Source organism: Pelophylax lessonae, assembly GCF_965119305.1.
Source record: "Pelophylax lessonae genome assembly, chromosome: 8".
In the NCBI taxonomy this organism is placed as follows: Eukaryota; Metazoa; Chordata; class Amphibia; order Anura; family Ranidae; genus Pelophylax; species Pelophylax lessonae.
The window spans coordinates 257,325,172-257,350,097 of NC_138775.1; the positions used below are offsets into that span (position 1 = coordinate 257,325,172).

The following is a 24,926-nucleotide window of genomic DNA, read 5'->3' on the forward strand; positions in this document are numbered from 1 at the left end:
CACATGTAATTGTCTTCCCTCTACAGTGTCTATTATTTCATTGTCTTTCGCTGTACCAACAACTGACAAAGGAATGAAAACTTCATAAAAACAATTCCACCTTGACAGCCAAACCTTCAAACATTGCATTAGGAAAGACAAACAGTGAAGCCCAGCGCTTTGTTCTGCCTATTAATGTGATCCATATGCGAAAATGGCAAATTAAATCACCAGAACGATTCATGAAATGAAAAGGAAGAGAAGCTCCTTACCAAAATAATGAAAGCCACTGGACCAATAAAACTCCAGATGAAATTGTTGTCTATCTTCAGCCAGCACCTTTCAAGAGAAAGCAGAAAATTAATATAAATGAGATTGAAAATCATAGTTCATAGAGAAGGCCCCAACCCTCCCGCCCCTTACAGCGCGATGCCAATACGGATGTGGGTATTGGGGAATCTTTCTCCGAGGCAGACAGAGGGACCTGCAACCAAGCACGGCGCAGCCATCTGACTGCTTTATGGAATTTATTTACCTTACAAATGATTTGATTTATAAAGTTGGATTTTCTGCAGCAGGAGATCTCTAATCCGAGCAATTGCCATAAAAATACGACTTTATTTTAATTTTTTTTTTTTTGCCCGGGCTATTCTTTGTAATCTTCAAGTTTGGCCTTTCATCTTTATGGCATATGCAAAGTAGGCGTCTCAGCGGAACACAAGACACATAAAATGTTCAGCTGTCATGTTCAGCTGCAAACCAGTAGGACATTAAAAAATAACCCAAGTGGGACTTAAGGAGGAAAAAAAAAAAAAAAGAAATAAATGAAATGCACTATATTAGGCTAAATGATGCATAAAGTTATCAGTCTAGGCTTCACGCAGTGGTTTCTCGATTTCCATGCTCTGAAGTTATGGGCTGAATACATTTTCTGTTAATATAAGTACATTTTTGCTGTCACAACGGGATCTGATAAACAATCTCATGCTGTCACATTTTTCTTCTTGCAATACAAAGGTGTTCACAGGGACTCCGTCGTGAAGTCAAAAAAATAAATAAAATGTTACATTCTTTACTTTTCTGGTTTCATGACTTTTTTAGTAATTATAATAAGAGATTTTCTTTCGCCATCTTCAATTTTTTCGTCTTTGCCTACCAGAGCAGTTGTCCACTGGAATGTTTAATTTAGTCCTGGTATAAGGTACTGAAAAGCCTTTGAATAGGCAACGGTAATGCCTCCAAGGGAGGGTCTCCTAATCTCATCTTGTCATTTAAGAGGCCAGGCTAATTGTTAAGCATGCTTCTGTCTTGTTGACCTGCCAGTGGTGAGGGTCTGTCCTATGAATGACACTCCAGAAGGCAGAAAATCTCCGAAGGGCAAACTTTTACTTGTACCAAACTACACCTCTATCAATACAGTAGTCCCAGCCCTGCAAGTAAAGGTTAGAAGGAGCACCAAAGACCAACTGGTCACCCCAAACAAAAAGCACAAGTGCAGCTTATTTGGATAATTAAATAACTATCGGCAGTATCATTGAGGGATCGGGCTTTATCTGCGGGTTTCTTGATTAAGTTTGACAGAGCAATTTAATTATTGAATAAAGGTGTGAGTTGCCCAACCATTTCCATGGCCACACAACCATGTTTTGGTATTTTCTCACTTCAGTTGACAAGGTATTTACTTTTGAATGGAAACCTCCAAACAAAGCTTTGTTCTCAACATTTACAACCCTTAGAGACATCTCCCATAAAGGTATTGCCAAAAGTTTCGGAGGAGCACTTGAAATTGCCTGACCGTAAAGGCATTTAAAAGTACAGTATAAGTACCGCATAGTCACTGATAGCAAGACTTTGGTGCCCAAAGTGCTTTCTGGGCCGGGTAATTTCATGCTGTATTTAAGGAAGATTATAATGATATGTTACTAGTACGGGAACATTTGTGTAAAAGTAGAGACACAAAAATTAAAGGCTATCATTACATTTAAGGTCAATTGGCTTTTTAACAGTTTACAACCCTTGGAGATATCACCCAATAAAGGGGGAAGTCCAGCCTAAAACTAAAATCTCTAAATCTACTTGCAGGCAAAATCTAAAACTAACCTATCTAACCCTGTAACGCAAAACCTACTATACATACATTTTCTAAAGCTTATCCAGTCCGGTCTCTAGCGGCGGAAGCTCTGTGCAGGACACAGCCGACAACTGCTGTGAAATTACTGGAAGTGACGTAACCCATAGACTTACTATGGGGCTTCTGTTGTCTTCTGCACCCACCTCCACAGATCGGATCGGCTTCAGAAAAGGTATGTATAGCGAGTTTTGCTTTACAGAGTTAACTGGGTTAGTCTTAGACTATAAAGTTGTAATGTATATCAGCGCAACTAAATAAAGTATTTAAGTATCAAAAAACATTGTGGCTGCAATATCAGAACGGTGAATTTTTGTTATTAGCACTTTATTGTAGTGCGATATCACTTTATATATTTATTAGTCTTAGACTATGCCTGCAAGTAGATTTTGAGATTTTAGTTCTAGGCTGGACTTCCCCCTTTAGGAAAACACCAAGAGTCTGCAAGGAGCACTTGAAGATGCCTGACCAGGGCTTTTTTTCAGCTGGAACTTGGTGGAACTCAGTTCCACCACCTCTGGCTCAGGCCCTCTGCTCCCCGATCACCACTATCACTTGTAAATACAGAAGTCCAGCTTCTGGGTTTACAAGTGACAGCTTGTCTCCCAATGGCTCCCACAGATACGATCTCCTGAGCGTCTCTTACTAAGTGCAGGATGGGGACAAGGGGGATGCAGGTGCCATGCGGATGGCGACAGTCGGAGTCACCTACAGTGTGGTCGTGGTTGAGTTCCTGCACCTATTTTCTGAGAAAAAAAGCCCTGTGCCTAACCATAAACACATTTTAAGTGTGTAGCCAAACCTTTTTTTTTTTTAATTATTATTAGCTTTGGCTAGGTTAGAAAAGGGATAAAACCTTTGCCAGTTTCTTTCATTGTTGTCTGCATCACTGCTGGGGCAATTCACACTTTGTGTCCTGGTGACCATCTTCTTGTCATAGAGGCAAACATATGGGAAATCCAAAAGTGTATTTTGTCCCCAAGAACAAGTAGGAGGAAATCTTCCATTGAGGACATCTGCCCCAGAGAAAACAATTGGGAAAGTGCCTTTTATTTGTAGAGATTACCTTACTTCCTGTTGTATCCCAAGAACAGGAAGTAAGGGAAAATCCCAGCAATAGGATACAGACAGCAAAAAATAAACTGGCTTTAAGCATTTTCTGCTCTATCCAAAATAAAGATTTTTTTGAGCTATACATTGTTTGAGCTATACATAGCCTTTTAGTGGCAAAGTTCAATTGTTCTGGGCAGATCGTGTTAAATATGCATACTTTCATGGTAAGTAACACCACTTTACAGTCTTAGTATTTTTAAGACCATAACACCAGCTCTCAGAAATCCAACACTTCTTTCAGTTTTGTATTATTTAGTAGTTTCAGTATGGGATGAGAAGATTGGTCAGTTAGCAATAAGGTCTAGTAGCATTGAGTTTACGCGTTCCACATTTTCATGGTTGTGTGAAATTACATTTTCTTTTTCCAAAATCACAAAGGTAAGCTCTCCTTACAAACATGGAGAGGAACAGTTAGCATAAAAACCATCCACTGGCAGAATACTTACGCCTTCTCTGTTCCATAGCCCTTGTAGTCTATAGCGGCAGAGACCCCAACGACTGTTGCAGGGAAGAGGTATCCAGCAACGTAGTAATACTTTTTCCTCGAATATTCACTCTCAAATACTTCCACGAGCATGAGGTAAAGTTGGACACCTTCCAGGCACATCCAGGCAAAAGCAGCCAAGAAGAAGAAGTGAAGGAGGCCAGCGAATATGGGACAGGCAATCTGAAGAGATGGAATAAAGGAATGATGTAAGTCTACCTTGTGATCAGAGTCAATGTGTCATCGTAAAGCACTGGATAACTATGCGCTAGGGATTCCCTCCATGAGCTCTATTTATAAATGCCATTAAGCTTTCATTTGAGGGCATACTGGGCTGCAATAAATCATTTCCCCACCATTAAAAAAAATATATATATTTCCACCTTCTAAGAGTGAACTTCTCAAATAGACACCTGGTATTAAAAAAAGCCAGTTTGTTAAATGGAAAATATTGCTTAGCGCGGTGAAATATCTTACTCGTTTATAACCTTTCCAAACAATATGACTCCCACAGAGAGCCGTTGATAGCAAGACTTCGGTGCTCGGAGCAAAGCGTTTTCTGGGCAGGGTAATTTCACGTTGTATTGAAGGAAGATTATAATGATATATTACTAGTATGGGGACATTTTAAGAAAATTTGTGGAAAAGTAGAGACAATATTAAAGGCTATTATTACATTATAGTCAATCTGCTTTTTAACATTTTTGATTTAAAAAAAAAGAAAAAATGTTAGCTGGATTACACGGTAAAGAGTATGCGGTTAAAGAGACATTGTCAGCTTGCCAATGCAGGGTAAAAAGACAAGGGGCTTTGCAAAGGGTATTCCCTGGCCCCCTCATATTCACTTTAACTGTGCTCCTTCACAGCTCCTTGCTCCTCTGCAGGGAACATGGAAACCAGCTTCAAGTCATGTGGCAGTGCATGGGCTCAGTGATTGGCTGCTGGGCCCGGCTACTGCCCCAGGTGAGCAGGTGACATGCTTCCTTTATGTAGCACCCTACAGGTAGGTGCAAGGTAAAACATAGTAGGCTTTGTCTGCATAACAGCAGAGCCATGTTTTCTTTTCTATAGGTTGTCATTGCTACCAAGTGTGTCTGCTGTGAGGGAAGTGTCCCCACTGGCTCCTGTGAGAGGCTTCTCATAGGGCAGTGTGGGAAGCCCAATCAGGGGACACATCCCAGCTTGTAACTACCCCAGAAGGCAGATTCTGCTGCAGAGGATTCTGGGAGTGGGTATAAGTTTGGGGGGAGGTGCGTGGCACGTTGTCTTTGGCGGGAGCAGAGTCCCAGGAAGGAGAATGCGGCTGTCTCTCCTCCTGTCTGAGAAAGGTGGATGTCTCGGGGTGTCGCCAGAGTGTCCAGAGTGAGCTGAGGGGATTTGGTGGGCCGAGAGCCTGCAGAGAGATAGAGGGGTCCAGTCCCAGGAAAGCCTACACAGGTCGTGAGTACTGCGGATTGCCCCTGGGGGTCTACCTAGTGACAGAGGGGACCACTCCGGAAGAGGTTCTAGAATCCAGTGTCAAGGGGGTGCCTAGGTTCAGGGGCCTGAAGTTACAGAGGGGGTGCATAGTCAGTGGACCCTGAAGAGTTCAAGTGCAAGGGGGCACCTGAAGTTGGGCCCTGAATTGTACAGAGTGTGCGTCAGTTGTCTGCATAGCTAAACAGAGTTCTACTTCATACTACCTCAAGCTGGCCAAAGCGGAGGACAGTATTCAGTGAATTACACAGTCAGACAGAGTCAGGAGTTCTAAAGTATTCAGTCCTGGATCTTCTGGACTAAAAGTCGAGGATTCAGCACTTCTGTGTTCATCAAGGTATTCTCAGCGTTAGTGAGCGTTGGCTGGCGCCGGATGGTGTCAAGGAAGGGCAAACGGGCATTTTTCAAGGATAAAGTCCCAACTGTGTATAGTTGAGCCTCAAGGAGTATCCCACTCATTCCCTTCTCCCATCCCCTTTAAATCAAATAAAAACCACAAACAAAGATGCCAGAGTTGTCGCTGCTTCAGTTGTCACACCCAGGGTCACAGCTCACATGGGCTGGGTAAAGTACCGGTACTAATGGCAGACCCACATCAGGCCACAGGCCTGGAAACCTTGCTACATTTATATCCAGGAGTGACGGGTATTCTTGAGAGCTGTAGAGGATTAAGCAGCTGCAAAAGAGCGCAGATAAGGTGAGCATACATCTGGGGTGATGCCCTCTGCAAATATACTGCTACCTGTATCATGTAACATACACAAACAAATCTCCTTTAATCTTAAGGAACAATGCATAAAAACCACTGAAAAGACCAATGCGTTTCAGAGGTTAGGCTTAAAGGAGATGTACAGCCAAAGCTTGTTTGGCTGTATCTCTACGGATCACAGGAGTGCAGTACGTTCAGCATCCTGTAGCCTGTTTTCAGCAGAGAGCGATCTGAAGTCTGCTCTCTGCTGACGTCACAGATGTTGGTCCAGGCACCGTGTCATCAAGACCACAGAGTCGGGATCTGCCAGGTGCCTGGACCAACACCCGGCTCAGCCTCTCAGCGAGCTGCTGAGAGTCTGACCTGGCCGCTCCCCGCCTCTCCACAGCTCAGCGCTCCAATGAGCAAGGAGGGGCAGAGCAGTGAGCTGCTGACTGGCAGCAGCTCTCTGCTTGGGTAGCTGTCAGAACTGAGCAATCAGTGGTGTTCGATCGCTCGGTTATCAGTATAGAGGCGCCGGGGGACAGATGTCCGACGCTGCATCCACCTAGGTAAGTATAAATTGGGGAAAAAACAGATTCCCATATATCTCCTTTAATCCTGGCCTGCACGGGCAAGTTGACAGTATCTTCTTAATGGCTAACTCCAACAAAATCTATAAAGCATTTGGCCAAAAAAAAGACTGTCACAAAGCCAAGCCATTTTCAGGCAACAGCTACAAATTTTCGCAACAGCTGTTTGCTGAACCTGCTGCAGGATCCTGGAAAAACATATATAACCTTCAATGAGAGATAAATGAATTAAAAATACACATATCCATAGTATAAAAGTTCAAGTCTTCCTTAAAGATTCATGTCATTTTTTATAATATGCATGCAAGCATTACAACATCTGTTCCCTTCTCCTGGGCAAAACAACAAGAGATATCAGAAAGTGAATTGGCAGTTTCATTCAAAAGACTAAATCCATAGTATATCTGAACCTTGATAAAAAAAAATGTATGATATTGCAGCTAAATAATCCTTAAATTAGGTGTTTTTTTTTAAGGCTCATCGCTTTTTTTTTCCCCAGGTGATCCTACCAGTTTCACACTTCTAGGGTGACAACGCTGACACTCACTGTACCATATCTATGGAGGAGCAGCATTTTCAAACTAGGCTGCTTCTTCTGATCTGGGCTGCAGGATACTGCCCCTCTTCAAAAGATGTGAGGGAGGGGATTTGTAGTACACAAAGGTGGCTGATAACTCTGCTTTGGAATTCACTGCAGCAGAGACAAACGGGAAGATAATAGCTCAGTGAACTTCTGGCAGAATTTTTCTAAACTGATAAAACCGATATAACAAAATGCTTTCAATGGTATCTTTACAGACCAAAGGGGAGCAAATGACAGATGTTAACACATGTAAAAACTGTTTCACCTGCCAAAAGATTCATAAAGTAATGTCTACACCCTTTTATCTAGGCCCCCCATTGTGCTGTAAAATTAAATAAAACAAGGAGGTGGCACCACTATTCAGTGCCAGCAGTTCCCTAAACTTTCTGTAACTGGCCCTGCCTCCTGTTTGCTCTTTGGGGTACTAGTGAGCAATATCACACCTGTGACTACCACTCTGGGCTTTCAGTAAGCCTACCTATGTACCTGTAGACTGCATAGTACAGAGTTCCCTTCAGAGTAACATAAAAACAGATGTAAAGAGATTCATGGAAAAGTGAGAGTCTCTTTAAATTGATAATGGCATACACCATCCATCTCCTCATAAGGCAAGTCTTTGGACCTGGTAATTGCTCAACAAGCCTGAACATTGCACAATGGGACGTGGTCACATGATTCCTCATGTATGCAAGTGCTGTTTCTGCAATAAAGACCTAAATGGCAATGAACCTCCTTTAGATAATTAAAGTAGCTGAACAAAAAAAAAAAAAATCATAGAGATGGATATTAATAGAGAAGAAAAATAGAACCAAGCCTTCGTCGGCTGGGATCCTTACCTCGTGGTTGGTTTTATCAATGCCCACCAAAAAGATGAACTCTGCGATGAACAGGTTGATACAAAGATTCTTGTGTATTGTGTTCCGATCCCCCTGGAGGCCCCGGAAGAAGCAGAAAGTGAAGATACAAATGGCCAGGCAGACCAGGGAGATGACAATGCCTACCCATGTGATGACAGTAAGGAGCAGTTCATGCATCTGGTTTTTGTACTGCAAGAGATCAGAGAAGGCCATTACATTTGCAAAAAACTTTATATATACAGGCACACATACATATACTAAAGAATTTTATCTTTTCATTAAGTTCTATCAATCTCAGTAAAAACAAGTTTTTATTTATTTATTTCAGGTACTTATATAGCGCTGTCAATTTACGCAGCGCTTTACATATACATTGTACATTCACATCAGTCCCTGCCCTCAAGGAGCTTACAATCTAAGGTCCCTAACTCACATACATACACAGTAGGGCCAAAACATTTTCCAACGTTGCACTGCCCAACACCTACACAAGCTTTGTACCTTAACCCACCTACCATCTCCATCACATAATTGTCAGAAGAGCTCATAGAAGGATCAGTCAGAAGAGAAAGCAGACCTTTGGTTCCTCTCCCGAGGACATGCTGGCTGACAAATGTTTGGCTAGGAAATGTTTGTGCATTTATGGATTGGACAAATATTTCCAGCACACATCTCTAATGACTGACAAAACTCTTCCTAAGAGATTTTTGATTTAAGTCCTATAGGGATCACGGTCATTTACATTTGAGCCCTAATGAAGGGTGACTGTTGGTCCTTGAAACATGTTGGCTACTCTTAATTGTGGACTCTTATAGACAACCAACTGGCACTACGTTGATTTCATTTGGATTTCTCAATCTGGGAGGTCATCGCTGCTTGGAAGGGCTCCCACATTGTAGTATAGCTGCCAATGACTAGTCATTAAGCACAACCAACATCTTCTGTTCTGATGGATGATATGATCCGACTCCAACATCTCATATCTGTTTAGTAATACCGATTCCTGCTGTTGGGAATTGGTAGAATGTGGGCTTATGTGGTCTTTACCGGTATCACACTCAAAATTGTATAACTACTCGTACATAAATGTACGAGTAGTTATACAATTTTGAGTATGATACCGGTAAAGTCCCCCTAAGCCCACACTCTACCAATTCCCAACAGCAGAAATCGGTATTACTAGACTATTATAATTGGGATGTAGGCATCTTTAAAAGTAACATTATTATACTCTATAGAGCACAATCCAATTAAAAAACATCTCATATCTACTTATTTTGGTCCATTAATGAGACATCACCACCTATTATGCTGAAAAACTGCCGATTGAATTATATATCTATATTTCTTTAGTGGCAGCATTCATTTCATTGAATTCCTCTGTTTATATCTGAATTGTCAAAGTTTACTTTTTCAGGGGATTTACTAAAACTGGTGCACACACAATATGGTGCAGCTCTGCATAGTAAACAATCAGCTTCTAACTTCAGCTTGTTCAGTTAAGCCTGGACAATAAAACCTAGAAACAGATAGCGCACCAAGCACATCTGCACCAGATTATGTATGCTCCAGTGTTAGCAATTTGATTATACAGTATATATTCTTATGATATAACAATACTCTACTGTACTGGCATAGTACTTACAACAATTTCTCGATGCGCCATCAGTATTGCAAAGTTCGTCAAATGGGTACAAGCGCACGTTGTGTGGGTTTTATTTGTTTCCACGAGACGGCAACCTTGAGTGGACCAATAACCCATCATGGTTCTCTCAGAGTAGTTCCAGAAAGAGCAATTTGCATTGAAATAATTGTTGGGCTGCAAGAGAACAAATAATTCAGTATGGAGGCATGTTATCTTCAATAATAAAATTTAAAAACTGCTAAAGAATGATCTCTAGTATGAAAAATGTATTATGATCTACGAGAATCAAATCAATTTCAAAACCTTGACCAAAATGCTGCTCATACCAACCAAACCATGTCTATACGGTAAAAGATGGACAAACATTAGTATAATTTCTCTTCTCTAGGAGCCAGCACATATTCTAAAGGATTGCTCTATTCAAAGATGATATTTTGGTCATAGATGAAGCCTGGTGGGCTGAGTCAGCCCCTGCCTTCTTAAGTTGGCCATACATGGATAGAAATTTGGCCAGTTCAGCAATGACCAGCCAAATTTCAGTCAATGTATGGGCAGGCTGATTATACCCAAGTCAATCCATCTATGGACTTGGGTACAATCAACTTATTGGATTTTTCTACATATGGTTACTCCCAGTGGCTATAGCTATAGTATTTTGGTGGCTGGGACTGCTCCCTGGGCCCCCTACTGCCATAATACAATAGCGTAGCGGGAGGCATTCCCCCATTAAGGGGAATTTAGCTATTTTCTTTCTTTCCCATGGTGGAAGGAAAGAAAATTGTATCATCTACGACCTGCTTTAAAATCCACTGAGATCTCCCCGTGACAAGTCTCACTTCCCCTGTCCACCGTTTTTGATTGCTCCTGCCACCCCATTGTGTGTTTCGGTTCCTGATGTTAAACTATCAATAACATAAAATGAAATACACATCCAACAGGCATGGTGGGAACACCCCATAATGAGCACAGCGCAGGTGTGCAGAGGCAGGAACTCTGAGATCTCACCTATAAAGTCCCTGAGATTTGAGTGATTAAACTATCTGAAAGCTCCCAAAAATTACCCTAGTTTTGGGTGGAACAACTATTTAAGAAAAAGGTTTAAAAAACTTTGAGGGCCCAATTAAAGTGATGTATTATGATACCAACGTACAAGCTGCTATGCCATTCATTTTAATTGGCAGCCCATCAAACTACATTAACAAGCAACACGCTGCAGCAAATCACATTGCACATGCTGTGCACTGTGGTATATCACATTAAAAAAAGTTTTTAGAATTTTAGACCCAGGGATGTAGTCACTGGGAACTTAATGCATCTCTAAGCAATGCAGGCAGATTGTGGCTGGTGGGAGGGGCTGGCAGGGATTTCTACACAGCTTCCTGAAAACATTACACTCTCAGTACTCTTCTCAAAAGTCATCAGCCCAGATGCAGGCAATGAGCTGGCTCTTCAGAGGAGTTGTGTAAATTTCAAATTGCCTTGATGGGTGTACGTCAGCTTGGAGCAGTGGACATATTTGCATGCTGTCCGCCCTAGGTCTTGCGCAAACATGATGCAGAGACTCCATAATTGAAAGAACTAAAACCCAATCAGTGAAATGGGCAAGCAAGGGACAATCAGGCTGGAAAGGAAGTAGCTAGATGATAGCCTGGAAATTAGGGGGCTCCATCTGACTTGCTGCAGCTTCTGATGCGTTATGAGTAAGCGACCCATAGAGTCGTGAAACGCGTTAACCGTGTCCATGTCTGTTCGATGCACCATTGTTGTTTTCTACGAATGGGAATAAACACTTCAAGTTTATCTACCTTTGAGTGCGGTCACTCTTTCTCTTTGGATATCTGATCACTGGACGGCGGATCCGACCAGCACCTGGGTGCCTTTGCCTCGCCTGAGCGGCTTTTTCTGTGTTGTTTGTATCACACTTAGAGTAGTTTACAGTGTGCAATGACTTTTTAAACTAAGCATTTGCAGGTACTGGAGAGGAATATGTACAACAATGCAAAATGAAGCATAGGCTGGAGTTCAGGTGTGCTGCTAGTCTAGTCCAAACTAATAGACTTCCTCAAAACACGACGATTCTGTGACGCAATGGGCCCTAAGCATTGGCGATTTGCGCCCTGCATGTATTTGGCTCTGGGAACGATACACAATGGTCATTAGAATTGCATCCTCCATACCAGCACCCCTAAAACATTTTAGCTTTAAAATATCCTGACATCAGAATCCTACACTCTACACTGATTTTGGTTTTCTTACTAGCCAATCAAGTCAACAAAAACATTTCATAGTGACTACATGGGCTGCACAATACAGCCGTCGTTTTGTGCCAGAATTGCCACCGTCACAAAGCCATTCCATTCATTGGCAAGCGCATGTGCCAAGCACAGAATGCCTGAACTTTTTAAGTGAGCGTGTTTTAGATCGTATACCCTGTTATCAGGATCATTTCTCGTCTCTAAGGCTCTTTTTTCCACAACTCTTAGCTGCAGCTCTTCTCTCTCAAGGACAGATAATCCATTATTTAGAGCTGAATGAGATAAAGCACTATAGAAATATGCTCGGTGTTACAGAGAAAGGGAGTTGACAAGAGGGAGCAAGCAAACTCCACAATATTCTGCCGTATCTGCTTTAACCTGAGGAAAGGAAAAAAAAAATTCTGCTGCCTCACCGGTGGCAAGAAAAGTGGGAGACACAAGCTATAAAGTCATTCTTCACATGTGTTTCATTGACTGAGTGATATTCCAAGCTATGCATTATCTGATGCTTGTCTTTTTTTGGTGGTGCAGCATGAACAACCTCCACAATTTTCCTCATTGACCCTCTTGAGAAGATCCAGAGTGGTAACGTTCATCCGGCAACTCCTACTCTTGCTGCTCATGCGGCTGCTGCCTCCCTGGATGGCGGAATGTTCTCTGTTGAAGTCTACAGAGTTGGACAATATATATATATATATATATATATATATATATATATATATATATATAGGAGGAGGGCTGTGTGAGGTCTGAGCCCTGTTCTGATATCTGTCCAGGAATGACATGGCCGTTGGGTGAAGAGTGGTCTTAACAGCCATCTACAGCAGCAGGTTTACTCGGCAACCACAGAAATCAAATGACATTTCCCCTTAAGGCCCTGGTGCCCACCATGCAGCCTGGAGGCCATATGCGACCCTTTGGCACTTATTTTTTTTTTTTGTAGTCCCCAGGAACCCTGCAGACTCCATTCTGTTTCCTTATGGCCCCGTTATAGCAGTGATGCTTAGCAGTCTCGTGCTATATATCCCCTGTGTCTGACAGTCTACTGCAGCAATCTTTGACCATCTCCTGTACCAAGTCCACAGTCTCTGCCCATGCCCTCATGTCCACAGTCTCTGGCCGTGCCCTCATGTCCACAGTCTCTGGCCGTGCCCTCATGTCCACAGTCTCTGCCCATGCGCTCATCATGTCCACAGTCTCTGCCCATGCGCTCATCATGTCCACAGTCTCTGCCCATGCGCTCATCATGTCCACAGTCTCTGCCCATGCGCTCATCATGTCCACAGTCTCTGCCCATGCGCTCATCATGTCCACAGTCTCTGTCCATGCGCTCATCATGTCCACAGTCTCTGCCCATGCGCTCATCATGTCCACAGTCTCTGCCCATGCGCTCATCATGTCCACAGTCTCTGCCCATGCGCTCATCATGTCCACAGTCTCTGCCCATGCGCTCATCATGTCCACAGTCTCTGCCCATGCGCTCATCATGTCCACAGTCTCTGCCCATGCGCTCATCATGTCCACAGTCTCTGCCCATGCGCTCATCATGTCCACAGTCTCTGCCCATGCGCTCATCATGTCCACAGTCTCTGCCCATGCGCTCATCATGTCCACAGTCTCTGCCCATGCGCTCATCATGTCCACAGTCTCTGCCCATGCGCTCATCATGTCCACAGTCTCTGCCCATGCGCTCATCATGTCCACAGTCTCTGCCCATGCGCTCATCATGTCCACAGTCTCTGCCCATGCGCTCATCATGTCCACAGTCTCTGCCCATGCGCTCATCACGTCCACAGTCTCTTCCCATGCGCTCATCATGTCCACAGTCTCTGCCCATGCGCTCATCACGTCCACAGTCTCTGCATATGCTCTCTACTGTGTCCACAGTCTCTGCCTATGTCCACATTATCTATCCATCTCCTTTACCATGTCCACATTTTCTGTCTATCTACTCCACCATGTCCATGGTCTCTTTCCATCTCCTCTACCATGTTCACACTTTGAACTGCTCTCGGTGTGCATCAGAAGCTGCAGCAAATGAGATATAACCTGCTTTATTTCATGGCTTGAGGATATCCAGCATTTTTCAGCAATTTTATCCCCAGCGTTCCTGTGTCTGGTCTGCTCTTTTCATTCAATGAATTTCAGTTCTTTCAATCATGGAGCCTCAGGATTAAATGGGTGGGTGTTAAATTGGGTTGTTTTTTTTTCGTTCTGCCTAGGAAGGCCCACTTCCCCAGACTGACATCCACCCATCAAGGCATTGAGCTTTCTGCATAACTCCTTTCAATAGTCAGCCCTCTGCTCATATCATATCTGAGGGCTCTTGAGAGGAGTACGGAGGCTGGGTTCTGTGATGTCCACAGGGGGCTAATATACTGCACCCTGCTGATCCCTCCCACCAGCCATGATCTGCCTGCATTACACAGAAAACCACTAAAACAAGGTATGCTATAAAAACGGAAAGGTTTTATTTAAAAATGTATTTTAGCATTTTAATGTGGAAGCCAGGACCGGGAAAGGCAAAATATAAGCAGATTACACTTCATTTAAAATTTTGTTGTCTTAAGACACGTGAAATTTCCCTTTGGAAGAAAGAAAGTTTACAAATCCAACTTGTTTTACAGAGGCAAAGGCTAATTCCACTGTAATTACTCAGCAAGGTAATGAAGATTTCTACACAAAAGCAAAAAAAGTATTTAAAAGAATTATAGCAAGTGCCATTATTTACACGGCTTTCCTCCCCGAGGTTGGCATCCAAAGCTGATTTTACACTCGGAGGCATCTAAATCTGCTAATTTATACAGTGTAATCAGAGTTTAGATGGAGCTGCCCTGCTGCTAAGGTAAGAGTTAATTTTCGCTCACAAATGAACTCGGCTCATTTACATTTTCATGTTGCCAGCGAATTAGCTTTCATTAAGAATACACTTAAGTTCTAATAATCACTGATCCAGCTTTCATTTAATTTTATGTTCGGTGACTCAAAGAAATTCTTCCTGTGACCTAGAGGCGCACTTCAGATCCTAATGGAAACTTCGTTTTATCCCCCCTCCTTCCTTTTCTTTTTTTTTTCCCTTTTGCCCTCAAGAAAACCTCCCTTTGACAAAGCTCCTCTGCTATTCCTGCATAGAAAGAATAAAAGAGGATCACTCACGTCAATGTGTTCCAGTGTGAAGTGCACAGGATCCGATAAAGTTACGCGGCTGGACTCCTTGTTGATGGTGGCGGCGATGACGTGGGAGTTGACAGCAATGGTGTGGTTGCTGTTGGCGAATTCTCCACCCAGTTTTATGGTGGCATTCTCTGTGCTGAGGAACTGGCCCAGGCTCTTGTACAGGATGAACACCAGCTTGGCAAGACCTATGGTTGGAGGGAGAACACAATGCTCATTAACATATAGATATGATTTCTGCCATTAATAAGAAGTGTAACGTGTATCTAAAGCTATCATTTTTCATTTCGGATATAGTAGAGAACAGTTATGGCACTTTTCCACTGCAAGTACCGGCTCGGCTCTACTCGGCCTTGCTTGGCCCCGTTTGCTTTTCCACTGCTGGTACCGCATGGTACGGTGTTGGAACGGTTCGGTACGGTACGGTTTGCTTTTCCACTAAAGTAGTACTAAAGTTAAGTGGGTGGGATAACAACGGGGTGGGTGGAATTCTCTGACCAATCAGTGGCTAGTAGTGATTGCATGCAAAGAATTGTGGGATATGGTATGAGGTATGGTACCTCTTGGAACCACAATCGAGTAGGTACTGTTTTTGAGAGCCGTACCGTTCGGTCCCATGCAGTGGAAAAGCGCCTCCGTACCGTTCCTACACCGTACCATGCGGTACCAGCAGTGGAAAAGCACAAAAGCGAGCTGAACCGTTCGGTTCCATGCAGTGGAAAAGCGCCATTAGAGTCTCTTTGTGGTTTCTGTTGCTTTCTGTGCCCTCAGATTCACCCTCACCATTTGTACTGGTGAATTGAAAATACAATTTTGGGTGGTAACTGGCACAGTATGGATATGTTCCATTGAGAAGACTTTTTTTGGTGAAAACTGCTTAGTATAGGATTTCCTTTACAGGTGGTCCCCGGGTTACAAACAATCGACTTACAAACAACTCCTACTTACAAACGGAGGGAGACAATAGGAAGTGAGAGGAAATCTCCCCCTAGGAAGGGAAATTTACTCCTGTAAGAGTTCTCATGGGAAAAGGTGTCTCCACTGAAGCTTTATCACCAATCCTTGATTCCACAACAACCCAAAATTTTCAAATTCCAGTTGTCACAGGGACAGAAAGTGAGGTGAAATCTGAACAGGGGCACAGACAGCAAAACAAATGGCACAGATGTGTTAACCCTTCCTTATGCTGTACCTGTTCCGACAAACAAATTTGACTTAAGAACAAACCTACAGACCCTATCTTGTTTGTAACTTGAGGACCGCCTGTACTTTAGAAATATTACCTCTCCCTTTCTGTTGTGCCTTCGAGACAGTGAAAGAAAATCTTCCCAATGGAAAAATGGGCAGAAAAAAAAAACCCAACAAGGGTTTTAACCATTCCATACTCTTTTAAAAACTGTTTTTCGATATGCTTTAAATTTGAATTCCAGGTATGACAATTTTCACATAAGAACATTGGTCTAGCTTGGTTGGATGATCCCTATCTTGGCTGGTTGTTCATCATTGGTTCAGCTTGGTTGGATGATCACGATTTTGCCTCTTCCAATCAGAGAAAATGTTTTGCATTCATTGGAAAAATGCAGGGTGTTCTCTGAAAGAGCGACCTCCGGAGTTTAGTAAGCAGAAGTGCAGCCACTCAGCACAGGACCTGGAAGCTGGTGGAAATCACTGGTGTAGCAGTGCCTACTACACTGATTTCAAGCTTCCACTGGGATCCCACAGGTATGGTCTATACATAGTTACATTGGTCCAAGCTGGATAAATGTAACCATGCCAAAATTGGAATTTAGACTTGAAGGCTCATTCACACCTTCTATAAGGCCAGACAGTGGCTGCCTGGGGTTAAAGACAGATGGTCGGCTCTGGATGCAATCTGCCTGCATCAACAAACTATCATCTGCCCGTAACCACAGGGTGTGCAGATACATGTGAGCAGCAGTGCATAGTTGCAGGTCCTGTCAGCCCAACACTGCTTTGTGGCTGCAGTGATTTTAAAAAGTTCTGGTAATTGTAAATGAGAGTGTACAGACATTGTACAATCAGATTGTAATCTTTAAAGACACTGGAAGACCAGACCTAGAGACCCTTTCATAAATAGGAACAATCTAAATAAAAGATTTGTACTAAACATTACAACAAGGGTTCCATACGCAAGAAAAGCATATATGGATGTACAATCATCATCAGTTGTTCCTATTTATGAAAGGGTCTCTAGGTCTGATCTTCTAGTGTCTTTAAAAATTGCAATCAGATTTGTACAATATCTGTACACTTTCATTTACATTTAGCAGAACTTTTTAATACATGCTCGAAAAAGTTATTAACAGAAAACAGATACAAAGAGACAAATGGACAATTTTGTTGATCCAACAGATAAAATCTAAATCACAATCTGCCTATATATAGCCAACATTATGGAACGGACATAATAAATCTGTGGCTTCTAACTTCAGTTCACAAGCACCACCAATAGGCCACGTTGTGGGAATTCCCCTAAGATAAAATAGTTCTCTTAAATCCCAAGCCATTGACGTTGAATTAAAGCATTTTGAAAAGGTAAAGGAAACCCTAAAAACATGACCTGTTGGGGGTATTTGAGGACTGAGGATAGGAACCACTGTGCTAAATGAATATCAGATAACTGCTTGTAAATCGATAGGTAAAACAAAAATCCCTGTCAATATTAAGTGGTTGTGCTTAGTAAGGAGACAGGTCCTCTTTAGCTACAGCAAGCTAAACAAAATCTGTTTAAAGGGACTTGGTGGACTATTGTTGAGTCTTTCCCAACACAAACAGGGCCAAGGTCAAGGTATGCCTCTTCTGGGGAGAGATAAGCCATGGCATGTGGGCAGTGTCAAATAAGGCAAGTAAGGGAAAACGACACAAAATGTAAAAGGTAGAAAATATGGAACATTTTTCCTTACCTGAAACTCTAAATATTAAAAAAAAAAAAAAATAAATATATATATATATATATATATATATATATATAAAAACTATAAAAAGGTTTTTCAATTTGTTGGATGTATTCCAACTTCTCCACAGTAGAAAGAGCAAGGATCCTACAAGACATCACCTATCACCAAGAAAATGTTTGCTTATTGAAACCTAAAAAATTAAATATTAAATGCACCTAAACTATAAATAGATTTTTATATCTGTTGGATGTAAAACTCCTCCACAGTAGATAGAAAAAGGAAATGACACAACCCAGATAATTGTAAGTCCATAGGCAGTCTCCATAAAGAAGACAGGTCCACTTTAGCCACAGCCAACAAAACAAAGTCTGTTTAAATGGACTCTGCAGAACGTTGCAAACCAGGATAGAAACTAGAGCTGCCATACAGATGTTTCCACAGCTCTTAAAAGAAAGAAAAGTTGGCATTTACTAATAAACAATTGAGATCCTTAGGTTACAGATCTAAGCGGCGGAACAATGGCAAGAAAACCACGTGACCGGCGACTTACCATTTCTGCTGTTCTGTTTGACGGTGTTGGCCGAAAGCTGGATCAGGTTACCTCCTTTATTGCCCTGAGGAAACTTCAACTCTTGCACCTGGCCCTCTGTACTGAGCACAGCCACCTCCAGGACTAGTTATGGTGGAGGAGAGAGGACAGACACACAGCGATGGTTACAATGCAGCCATTATGAACACAACTCAACATGTGCGCAAAACACTGAAACTGTTCTGTTAAAGCCCCTTGTTAAAGGAAAAACCATGCTCAGAGTCTATGAAAGGCACATTGAAACTGAACTCTGCAGAACTGCTCTTAATAGTCTTATAATGTTACATTATAAGTTTTTTTTTTTTTTTTTTTTTGCTCTTTTGGCATTTAGTAGGCTTAGAAAAAACTCAATATATCTCCAAACCTGGGAATTTTCAAACCTTTCACTTCACGCTCCCAAAGCTAAACTTTGCTGTGCCGGGGGGAAAATATTTACGCAGGATGCCTTCCCTGCACAGTCATCTTTTTCAAACAAAAATTCAATTAATAGTAGAATCATCACAGTAATCCTCCCTTGTTAATTAACAATTAATGAAGTTTAATAATTACATGAAGATGGAAGACAACATGCTGCTCTTTCTGCATGGCTGACGTGCAGATATAAACCTTGCCCTCCTCTAAAAAGAGAACCTGTTGGTAAAAAAAAATTTCCTTTGACGAGGATGCCATTAGAGGATTGAAGCTGAACTCAAGGTATGGATTTTAGTATATCAAAATAGTATTGGCCACCGTCTTCCAGTTGCCCTGCTGTATAGGAACCACAAGAGATTGCTCATTCGGCACGGGTGCCATTCACAGAATGCCTTGCCTTTTCCCCCAATGGATGCAAGGAGTTCTCTGGACGAGGTAGAGAGAAGGGGCGGTGAGACACCATGAGATCGGAAACCAGAAAGACATTGGCAATCACTATAGTAGTGGCGACCACTACAGCAATTCTTCGCTTCCACAGCTGTTCTACAGGTATGACATATGCATACTTACATTGGGACAAGCCGGGCCAATGCAACTATGCAATAAAAATCCTAACTAGACTATAGTTTTAAAGTGCAAGCAGTTAGAGCTGCCTCTAAAAACTTCCCATCATGGCCAAAATCTGTCCGGTTCTTACAACCAAAGCTCTAACGCTTCCAGGCAGTGCGGAATATAAAAGGTAAACCTCAACCCCATACGGTTCAATTGGCCAATTACTATGATGAGCAGCCTTACTGACCAATAGGTATGTATAAATGGTAATAAGATTTGGGTAAATAGCAGAGCCAAGAAGGGTCAAATTCTGGTGGAGGGTTTGCTGAGAGGCTGCTGCAGTTTCCAAGACAATGTACTCTAAAGTAACACGTTAAATTATAACTATAGGCAAAAAATATGTTTTTCCCCTTTTGGATAGAGTAAGGGAGAGTTATAATTCCTGTAAGTTTTATGTTTGCCATCTTTGTGCCATTGAGATTTCCCTTCACTTCCTGTCTCATAACCAAACAGGAAGTGAGATGAAATCCCTGCAAATTAAAGAAATCCCTTGGGGACCCCAGTTTACCAGAACTAGTGCCCCATTGGAAGATTTCCCCTCTATCATCATCTATCTTTTTTGGGAACAAACCAAAAATAGAGTGGGGGGGGGGGGGGGCTCTCTCTAAAGGGGTACAGACAGCAATAAAAACTGACAGCGGTCTAATCTATCCAAAATGTAAAAAATCGTCTGCCTTTAGTCATACTTTAAGTGCAAAAAAATATAATATATATATATACACACACACACACACACACACACACACACACACACACACACACACACCTCAAAAAAAAATGTAAGGAACACTTTTTAATCAGAGTATAGCACCAAGTCCAGTAAACGCCTGGGATATTGATCGGGTCAGTTAAGTAGCAGAGGGGGTTGTTAATAAGTTTCAACTGCTTTGGTGGTAATGAAATTAACAGGTGCACTAGATGGGCAACAATGAGACAACCTCCAAAACAGGACTGGCTTTACAGGTGGAGGACACTGACATTTTTTTCCCCTACTCATCTTTTATGACGGTTTTTCACTATTTTTGCATTTGGCTAGGGTTAGTGTCACTACTGGTAGCATGAAGCAATAATTGGACCCTATTGAGAGTGCACAGGCAGTCCAACTCCTCCAAGATGGCACATATATACATTGCCATTAGGTTTGCTGTGTCTCCCAGCACAGTCTCAAGAGCATTGCGGAGATTCCAGAAGACAGGCAGTTGCTCTAGGAGAGCTGGACAGGGCCGTAGAAGGTCCTTAACCAATCAACAGGACCGGTATCTGCTCCTTTGTGCAAGGAGGAACAGGACAAGCACTGCCATAGCCCTACAAAATGACGTCCAACAGGCCACTGGTGTGAATGTCTTGGACCAAACAATCAGAAACAGACTTCATGAGGGTGGCCTGAGGGCCCGACATCCTCTAATGGGCCAGGTGCTCACTGCCTGACACCGTGGAGCTCGATTGGCATTTGCCAATGAACACCAGAATTGGCAGGTATGCCACTGGTGCCCTGTGTTTTTCACAGTTGAGAGCAGGCTCACCCTGAGCACATGTGACAGACGTGAAAGAGTCTGGAGAAGCCGTGGAGAATGTTATGCTGCCTGTAACATCGTTCAGCATAAGTGGTTTGCTGGTGGGTCAGTCATGGCCTGGGAAGGCATATACATAGAAGGACGCACAGACCTCTACAAACTAGAAAATGGCACCCTGCCTGCCATTAGGTGTCAGGATGAAATCATTGGACCCATTGTCAGACCCTACGGTGGTGCAATGGGTCCTGGGTTTCTCCTGGTGCACGACAATGCCCGGGCTCATGTGGCGAGAGTATGCAGCCAGTTTCTGGAGGATGAAGGAATTTATACCATTGAATGGCCCCCACGCTCGCCTGACCTAAATCCAATAGAACACCTCTGGGATGTTATGTTTAGATCAATCTGATGCCGCCAGGTTGCACCTCAGTCTGTTGATGAGCTCGGTGATGCCCTGGTCCAGATCTGGGAGGAAATACCCCAGGACACCATCCGTCGTCTCATTAGGAGCATGCCCCGATGTTTTCAAGCATGCATACAAGCACAAGCAGTATAGAAAGTACCATTTTAAGTTGCTGCAATGAAATTTCAGAAAAATGGACTAGCCTGCTGCATCATTTTTTCACTTTGATTTTCAAGGGGTCTTTGAATTCAGCCCTCTATAGTTAGATAATTCTTATTTCCATCACATGATGTGGCATCCTTTCCTTCCTAACACATTGCCCAGTCCCTATCAGTACATATTTTTCCCCATTGAGATCTGATGTATTTTCAAAGTGTTCCTTTAATTTTTTTGAGCAGTTTATATATATTTGAGACACAGAGATTCTACAGATGAAGGAAAGGTGTGATTTAGTCACTCACCTATATTTTCTGTAGGCATGGTGACCCTTGTTGGGTCGGCAAGGTTGTCCGCCAGTACAAAAGCGCCTTCCTCAAGAGTATCTAGCAACATGGTGGCAGCATGCGTTTGCTCAGAAGAATTCATATCCCTCCAAGACTGAAGAGCGTCTGGCCTTAGCAGGTTGTCCACCGTGTCAACAATTGCCTAATGGAAAAAACCAAGTCACCGTTAGGTCCCTCTATACCCACCAGGAGCTATTTAGCGGCATTTGATAAACAATATGGAAGGTCATGATAATGTAGGCTAACTATAATCTATCTGGACGTAAAATTGGAACAAAATATACGTACACCTGGAAGGAAGAACATGCATATAATGAAGCCATACAGCGCAACCACAGCTAAAATAAATACATAGAGAGCTTGCCAGTAAACTATAAAGAGGAGAAGAAAAAAAAATATGCATAACATAGCCAAAAGAAAAATACCTCTGTAATTATTGGTCATGCTGCATTTATGGTATTAAGTAGCTGCCAAGGAATGTCTAAACCAGAAATGTGATGTATATTTCAAGTGCACTTAGACCAGGCACCATACCAAGATATTAAGCGCATGGGTTGGATCCTAGATTAAAGACTGCACACTCTGTTTTATTGAGATACTTAAAGAATTTGAGTAATGAGGGGATTGTAGGTAATGAATATCTGCCATGACTAGTTCCTAGTCAAGTTAAACTCCTCCTGGTTGCGACAGGTCAACAGGACAAGGCCACAATCAATTTCAGTCATTTTAAAGAGGACCTAGCACCATAATATGTCTGTTCATGTTAAGTGCAACTTATGCATGCAGCTATATAATGTGCAACTGTAACACAGGTATTGATTACCTCTCACAGAGACCACAGTACTTCCCTTGACAAGGTGTTCATCTACTTTTTTCATCAGAGGGGCAGATAAATCTTTGTTCAGGTATGATCTATGCTCAGCATCTACTTCATGTACTTAGATGCTGCTTGAATGTGATACATTTATGGAAGTAATTATTATCACAAAGATCATTGTTTTCCTGAAAAATATAGCTAAAAGGTCAACCATAAGAGTTTAATCCAAAGCAGGGGTTCTTTTGTGTGATGAAATCAGAAACTGGACGAGGGCGGAAGGGCACCACTAAAGCTCGCCAGAGATGGCGCATTTTTCTTTCCTGCAACAATGGGTTGCAAGAAAGAAAATGGCTTGGTCCCCTCCATAAACACAGTCAATGTTGATGAGGTAATCCCTCCTGCTCGGGGGTTGGGGGGCTAGATGAGCCATCCTGGCTGGGAGAACACACAGTGATTATTGCTAGAGACTATAGCCGCTGGCAATCGCATGAGAAATCCTACATTCTAGTTGTTCGCAAATTGATTTAATCGATCAACTTGGGTACAATCAGCCTGCCCATACATAGTTTGAACCCCAGCCGGTCCCTGCTGATTTGACAGCCTCTATGGCTGGCATTGGTAGTGAAAAATGAATGGTGGCAAGGAATTTAAGACAGAGAAGGCAAAGCAATATTTTCAAGGTAGAAAGGGTGAAAAAGTTTTGTCCACTTTGGACAAAAAAAAATGTAAAAAATAAATAAAACCTCTTAACTGTGGATACATTTGAGAAGAGTTGTGTGTATTGTAACTTCTGCACAGTACCCAGTGAAAAAAAAGGCATGTCAAGACTATTTTAAATTGGTTGACAAGAACAAAACTGTCCCAAATTATAAAACATTGAGGATACAATTCTGCACTTATTTAATTTTATGTGCAAATGGGGCTTAGTGACCCACTGAGGGATGTTAAACAATTTACAACTGTTTGTGTTTCAATGTTGAGGAAACCGTATAGAGAGCAACCCTAGCTTGCCCCTTCTTGGCCTCATTCATCTGTCCACTAATAGCCTTGTAACTGGGTGTAAAGAGAACGACTGCCGCCGACAAGGTTTATTGTCAATTCCCGATTGTGAAGACTGAGCATGTGCAACTTGAAGCTTAGTGCCTGAAAATCAGACACGAAAAATAACATGAATGAAAACCGATTTTAAAAGGTACACAACTGATATGAGCCTCACCAAAGCATTTTATCAAAAAAAGCTAAGGGCTAAACCAACTGTAGATCGGTTTCTCTCTATGCATGGATTACCCAACCCTACTAGAGATGTCAGATGCAACATGCCTTGCCTTTTAAAGAGGGGGAAAATTATAAACAGAACTCATATTTAAGCAAAAGAGAAAGAATGTCTGAACTAACTAGCCACAATTGCAAAGACACATGTAGCGGTAAAATCTGGAACGCTTCTTTGGTAATTTTCCGTATTGTCAGCTGATCTATTTTTAATTACTTCTGTAACAATACTAGATGTATTGTTTTTTGCTGCATTAAATTAAAAAACATTATATATATATATATATATATATATATATATATATATATATATCTATATCTATATCTATATAGCTTTTTAACAGATCCTGACATTCTGAATACACCATTTACCCAAATATTTTATCTATTTGAATGAATGCCAGTGCATGATCTGGAAAATAAAATGCAGTAGCTCGGACAAAAATAAGTAAAACATTGTAATCAAAAATAGATGCTAACAAAAAATATATAACTATCTTTTATTTTTTCTCTAAACGGCATTTCTACAGATATAGCAATGTAAAAGAAGAGAGTAAAAAACTAGATAAACAGCTTGTGTGCATTTTAATTCAAGATCCATTCACACCATTGGCTGCCTTCTGTACAATCTTTCCCATCTCCACAAACCTTAGCTTCTCTGTCTGTAACGCACCCCCGTAACATACATTGTTTGTCGGCAAAGATGGCATTTTTTTTTTTTTTTTTTACACAAAGGATTTCTTGTTTTTTTAGTCTTGACCAAGCCTAGATTATGCCTAGATCATGTTAGAAAAAGCTAGCTAATACCCATACTGGGAAAGACCACCTCTGTCCAAACATATAGTGCTACTGTACTCACTTCAACTGACTCCATTAAAGATTAAGGTGAGACTTTGCAGGCATTGACAGTTTTCAAAT

The 24,926-nt window shown here is 42.0% G+C and overlaps 1 protein-coding gene across 19 annotated transcripts in view; it reads right to left on the minus strand.

Annotated features, from left to right (window-relative positions):
• The window catches only part of ADGRL2 (adhesion G protein-coupled receptor L2), a 191,478-nt gene that overhangs the window by 49,956 nt on the left and 116,596 nt on the right, over positions 1–24,926 (minus strand). For all 19 annotated transcript variants that reach the window (XM_082265130.1, XM_082265140.1, XM_082265143.1 and 16 more), the window contains 7 exons: positions 21,881–22,064; positions 18,444–18,566; positions 14,958–15,163; positions 9,547–9,720; positions 7,881–8,090; positions 3,667–3,887; positions 252–318 (listed from right to left, as the gene is read on the minus strand). In XM_082265130.1, the coding sequence (XP_082121256.1) occupies positions 252–318; positions 3,667–3,887; positions 7,881–8,090; positions 9,547–9,720; positions 14,958–15,163; positions 18,444–18,566; positions 21,881–22,064 (1,185 nt within the window). The remainder of the gene's footprint in view (positions 1–251; positions 319–3,666; positions 3,888–7,880; positions 8,091–9,546; positions 9,721–14,957; positions 15,164–18,443; positions 18,567–21,880; positions 22,065–24,926) is intronic.